We start from the raw sequence: 6,261 nt of genomic DNA, 5'->3' as shown, positions 1-6,261 counted from the left end.
CTTGAATCCGCATTCTTCTGTAGATGCTCCGACTTGAATAGGGGATTAGATTCAAGGCCAGACTGGAAATTGCGGCACAGAACATTTCGAAGGAGATAAGTCAAGTCTCTCAATTGTTCCCACTAAAAACTCCACTAAGATTATCCTACTGATATATATGTACATATATTCAATATTCGCATTGGGCTATATCTAAACTCCAATTCTATGACAATTTGGATGTCTCGTTTTTCTTAATTTCTCTAATTTAGTTTCGACAAAATATCGAGCTATTTTAGCTTTCCCATTTGGAATTCGACTACTTGAGTGCTTGGAGGGGTCCCAGAGGAAAGTGATCAGCAAATATACATACATTGTGCCAAAACGTTGGGCGGTAGGATCTTCCCAACCTCCTGTTCCTGGATGTTTTAATCTTATTTTTATACCGTATCACCTAGTGTAGGCGATGAAAATCGATGAAAAAATAAGTCCATATTGAAGACTATGGCTAATCATTACCAAGTAAGTATGAATAGTAGCAAAATGTATATGCTATAAGGCCATATTTATCGCTATGATTAGATGTACTCGTACATTTGTAGGTGTTTAGATTCGATGTAGATGTGGTAGCTGCGATTGCGATGCACATCAAATTTAAATTCATATCAATTGCTGTCAAAAGAAATTAGATAAAATACATAAAAAAAAGAACATTTTGTATACCCCCCCTTTCATAAGGAACCTATAAAGTATATATGTATGTATATTCCTGATCAGCATCTATAGTCGAGGTCGATAGAGCCATGTCTGTCTGTCCGCCCGTCCGTTTGTCCGTCCTATGAGCGCCTAGTGATATGTATTTCAAAATTTCACCCCACCCTCTTTCGGCATCACAAAGGACGAAGATCTGTGGCATCCACAATTTTGAACAATCATAGAGAATAACCATATCTACCAGATTGCCGAATCTGAATCGGATCGGATCATTATTATAACCGAACAAATCAATTTGCAGTGGCTACGCAGCGTATTAAGTGTATTAAATATAATCAAATAAATAAATGGCTTTTTTTGTGTTCTGCTCATTCTGCTTTGGTGGGATGGCTAAAGGCTTCTGGCAGGCGATCGGCTGTCATTGCGATGCACATCAATGTGCATTATGCAAAACTCATAATCATTCTCTACACCCAATAGAATAAATGAGTGGATTTTTAGTGTTGTGGTTTTCTTTCTGGCTTTTGATATCCAGATGCAGGTGCTGGGGCTTTGCTGCGATGGCGACGCACTTCAAATGTCAAGTCGTTATTTCTGTCAAAAGAAATTATGTAGATAATAAAAAAACAATAATCTTATTTGGCGTTTACATTTGTGTTTAAATTGGGCCCATCTCTTAGTCAGCATTAGTGTCCTTGGGTTACTGTGGCGTTGAATATTAAACATAATCCAACAAACAAATGGATTATTATGCTCTGGCTGGGGGGCTCTGGCTCTGGCTGTGATGGCTAATGGCTGATGGCTGACCGCTTAAGCTCAGAAGCCACGGTTCTCGTTGAGCTCCTTATGTGGTGTCTGATCCTTGGTGATCTTAAAGGGGGCTCCATCACGAAACATCTTGCAAATGAGACTGCCCAGATTCTTGGCATCATCGATGCCGGAGTGAGCACGACCCTGGAAGGTCAGCCTCACATGGGCCAGGGCATTGTCGAAGCTGTAGGGACGATACTTGTACCACTTCGTGTAGATGGCCTTCGCGACTATCCACTGATTGAAGCAGGTTGGTTTACGTATATTCTTGCGTGCGCACTCCTTAGCAAGACAGATTCCAAAGTCCCAGTTCGTCCAGGTGACGAAGAAACAGTTTCCCTGTGGATTGGTCATACTCATCTTTGGTAGCACCAGGTTTCGGGCGCTCAATTCCTTCTTCAGCCATTCGATAAAGGAATTGAGTGCCGTCTGCAGTGGCACTCCCGCCTCCACAGTCTTCTGCTGAATGCCCGTCAGACTGGTACAGTATTCGCTCAGTTGCGGCGACTCCACGGGCATCACGTACTTGTGAAACTCCGCCTCGACCATACCCGTTTTCAGATTGACCAAAATGGCTGGGAACTCAATTATCTCCGACAATCTAAATTGTTGAGCCGGTTGATTTTCCCAGCAGGTGACCACGAAGTTCACGGATATGGCATAAGTAAAAGGATGCATTGTCAACTGCTTGGATTTGCGTGAATTCTGTTTCGTTAACTGGATCTGGACGAGCTCCTTTCAGGAATATTCTCTGATGTATTAGCCCAGTTGCTTTGTACACTTTTATGAAGGCCGACTGTGTTTGTGCAATTCCAATTGAATTCTTTTTCTTGTAATGTAATATGCTGCCGTTTTTTTGACAGTGCTTGCAGTTTTTGCTGAGTAACGATAACTTTTGACCTATCATTGGGATTTGTGAATTTATTCGATATCCATCGATTTTTAATAAAATGCGACTTTGTAGTACAATTGTCAGTCGGTAAATAAAGCGCAGTGAAAAGCAAAGATTAGTGCCTTTTACGAAAAGGAACGTTGTGAGTCGCAGCTACGGCCGCGATTTTAAATTTATAACCCTCAACAGGCTCGTGGGGTTTAAAATTTTAAAATAAAATGATTTTACTGATACAGTAATATTTAAATTTTGTGCAGCCATTAATAATTTTGCTTCAAAATTTTTAGTAATATTAAAATGTTCTTTTACATAATATATAAATATTACTTATAATTCTTTGAGTTTTTTTTATATGCTATTTATATAATCTAATATGCAATATGTTATTTTTTTGAGGTTGGAACAAAAGGGTTAAGCACATATCAAAAAATTCGTCCGTGAATAGTGTTGTGTTGCACATGAGTAATGTTTACCCAACACTATCCGCCATCAACAAGCAAGCATGCACTGACGATAAGGGACAACACGAACGAGCTTCGGCTCTTGACGAGACCGCCGTGTATAATTTCATCATGCCCTACAATAAGTCAGTGCATACTGCACGATGAAGAGTGTGTGTGAGAGTGAGATAGATAGAGAGAGAGAGAGAGAGAGAGAGGGTAGAGTGACAATGAAATTAATAAGCGCGTGGCTGGCTTAGTGAGTAAGAGGAAGGATTTGTAAGAAATAAGAGAGAGAAGCCAATGTAGTAGATAGACCGCCTAAATATGTAAACATATGTAACATATGTAAAATGTGCTAAAGCAGAACCAAGGTTTCGCTCTCTTTTCGGCAGTACATTGGTATGCCCCGTTATCTCGGTTTCTTTTTATACTCAAAATGAGTATTGGGTATATTAGATTTTGTGTGAAAGTGGATGTGTGTAACGTCCAGAAGGAATCGTTTCGACCACAAAAAGTATATATATTCTTGATCAGCATCAATAGCCGAGTCGATTGAGCCCTGTCTGTCTGTCGGCCGTCCGTCTGTCCGTCCCTATCAGCGCCTAGTGCTCAAAGACTATAAGAGCTAGAGCAACGACGTTTATATCCGGACTTCTGTGATATGTCACTGCTACAAGTATATTTCAACCTTTGCCCCGCCCACTTCCGCCCCCACAAAGGGCGAAAAATCTGTGGCATCCACAAATTGAAATATACGAAAAACTGAAAGCGCAGAACGTAGAAGATGATATATGTTCTGAGTGTAAATCTGAACCAGATCGTATAATTAGTATAGCAGATCAAGAAACAATTTCATTCTTTCTCGCTCTGTCTCTCTCTAACACACAGTTTCATGGTCGGTTTTGCCAATTGAAAAATCTGAGTTCAAGGATCTCAAAACTATAAGAGCCAGAGCAATCAAATTGGTATCCACACTCCTGTGATATCGGACCTTGACCATTTTGTCTCAAAATTCGCTCTACCCCTTCCACCCCCACAAAGACGAAAATCTGTTGCATCCACATATTACAGATTCGAGAAAAATAAAAACGCACAACATAGAGAATAACCATATCTATCCGGTTGCTGAATCTGGATCAGATCAGATCATTAGCCAAAAGGAACAAATCAATTTTCTTGGACGTTGACATGCAATGACTGCATATTTCAAGAGGCGATGCAGTTACTGCACCGTCAAGTGGCCCGCGTGAAACCAGCAGAAGGCTGTTACGCCCGGATCCCAGGCAAAACGCAGCCTCTCCGCCAACCGACCGAGGGCGCTGCGCATGACGCACGTGCGTAGCCGAACCGAACGCGAACATGCAAGAAAGATAGCTATTAGACTAACATTCGAGGAAAATTAGCACTAAACTTACTAAGAAACTAAGCATGCAATCAAAATACAATACCACTAAAATTACTATTTACTAGAAAGGTGTGTAAGGATTAGTAATTTAATAAGAGGAAGAGAATTAGTGGTGGATTTAATATGGTAGAGGGAATTATAGTCCGAGCATAAGACCCTAAACGGTTCATGCAAGGAGTAATTCGATCTACAGAGTGAAGGAACAACGGTATAAAATTTCTGGTCAGTCTAATAGGAATCGTGAAGTTTTATGCGGCTCAACAGATCAGGGCTGTCTATGTCACCCTGATCAAGTTGTGCAATAAATATCACACCAAGCATTTTTCTAACGGTTAACTAAGGATGGGAGGTTTACTAATAGTAGTCTACTAGAGTAAGATGGGAGTCTTACACCCGGATCCCAGTTAAGGCCCGCAGAGCAAGAGTAAACAGTTTTTTCTGTACTGATTCTATACGGTCCTGGTGTACTTTGTACTGAGGGCACCATACACAGAAGCCGTATTCTAAAATCGGACGAGCTAGCGTAGTAAAGACAGTCTTTGTTGTATAGGGGTCGTCAAATTCTTTTGACCATCTCTTATAAACCCAAGCACGCCCATGGCCTTATTTACCATGGTAAAATGTGTTCGGAAAACTTTAACTTTGCGTCTAATAAGATACCAAGATCATTCACCAGGGTAATTATCTCAAGAGAACCGCCACATAGGTATAGGTAGCCAACAAGGGCTAGAACGATTAAATGTCATTACTTTGCATTTCGAAGCATTAAGGTGTAACAAGTTTGCACAGCACCATCACTGAAAGCTATTGAGATCGGATTGCAAACGAAATGAAATGAAATGTCCTTATACTGGACACAGAGTTTAAACATCATCCGCATACATAAGTACTCGAGAGTATGTTAATACCGAAGCAAGTTATTAATAAAGAGTGTAAAGAGTATGGGCCTAGAATCGAAAAGAGCGACAGTAGCTGAACTTGCATCCACGCACCCTCCTAACAGCGAAAGTGAGCCAAACGCCATTTCTCACGAATTAACATTACAGCGGTCTACTCTCTCCACCGATCATGTGCAATAGATATTCAAAGAATTTTTTTGTTTTTGTCAGTAGTACTTTCTCAATTGCGTTACTTAGTTCAAGCGTCACTACACCACACTCATCAGTAGTCCTCGCCGCCATTGCTTGCTCCGGTGTTCAACATTACCCTTGAGAGGACAAGTGCTCTCGGGAGCAGGATCGTTTCTCTACAAAGACGCCAAGCTACTTAGTTGCCGCTTTGATGTGGCTGCCACTGTGGTGTTGGCCGTCTGAACTTTCTTCCGTGTCGTACAAAGCAGCCTTTTCTCAAAATAGCTTTGTACCATCCGCTGAAGGTACCTGGGTGTGTCGAACCTCTCCAACGATCTTAGGATGCAGCTCCACCTCGCCATTATGCAGTGCTCCTTACCGCCACCTTTCCATCGAGTGCCGGCTATTCCACCACTCTACCAACGGAATCAATCGTGGATCTGGCCATGCGAAATCCGTATTGGTGTGGTGATAGGCCGCCAGGCTCCGCGATGGATCGTTCCAATCGTGAGCATACCACTTTTCGATCAGTTTGCCCGCTGTATCCATCAGCAGATTGGCCTATACGACAACGCTGTCCCCGCGGCTTGCCTGGTTTGTGAATGACCACCAGCTTCTACACTTTCCTCCTTTCAGGACATACTCCTTACCAAAGGCACTGGTTGAACAGCCTCACGAAGATGTCCGGGCGCAGTGATATGGCGTGTATCAGGGCTCTATTCGGGATATGCTTATGGTTATGTATGCGTCGCTTCTTATATAAATGATATAATAAATGATTAATACTAAAGTGTTCTTTCAAATGAAATAGGTGCAAAAAGAACAGCTTTAATTCTGGTCTGGCGACCATTAGACTTATTGGGCTCTGCACCTGTTGAGAAATCAGCCGCTAAGTTTAGTTCAATTTTCATTTATTTTACAACTGCCCTATTCATATGCCATGATTGT

General features: G+C 41.6%; 1 protein-coding gene across 1 annotated transcript; it reads right to left on the bottom strand.

Annotated features, from left to right (window-relative positions):
• Positions 1 to 1,348: 1,348 nt before the first annotated feature.
• LOC117195263 (ERI1 exoribonuclease 2-like) lies at positions 1,349 to 2,328 on the bottom strand. The gene has a single exon (XM_033399882.1). It carries the CDS (start codon positions 2,179 to 2,181, stop codon positions 1,510 to 1,512), a length of 672 nt encoding a protein of 223 aa, XP_033255773.1. The 5' UTR covers positions 2,182 to 2,328; the 3' UTR covers positions 1,349 to 1,509.
• Between the last annotated feature and the right edge of the window lie 3,933 nt (positions 2,329 to 6,261).

This window comes from Drosophila miranda, unplaced genomic scaffold (assembly GCF_003369915.1).
Source record: "Drosophila miranda strain MSH22 unplaced genomic scaffold, D.miranda_PacBio2.1 Contig_AX1_pilon, whole genome shotgun sequence".
NCBI classification, from domain to species: Eukaryota; Metazoa; Arthropoda; class Insecta; order Diptera; family Drosophilidae; genus Drosophila; species Drosophila miranda.
Note: the sequence above shows the minus strand (reverse complement) of the source record. Positions and strands in the feature narration are given on the sequence as shown.

Bases quoted from the DNA above. Each gene is read 5' to 3' on its own strand.
- LOC117195263 (XM_033399882.1), bottom strand. From the start codon at position 2,181: ATGCATCCTTTTACTTATGCCATATCCGTGAACTTCGTGGTCACCTGC.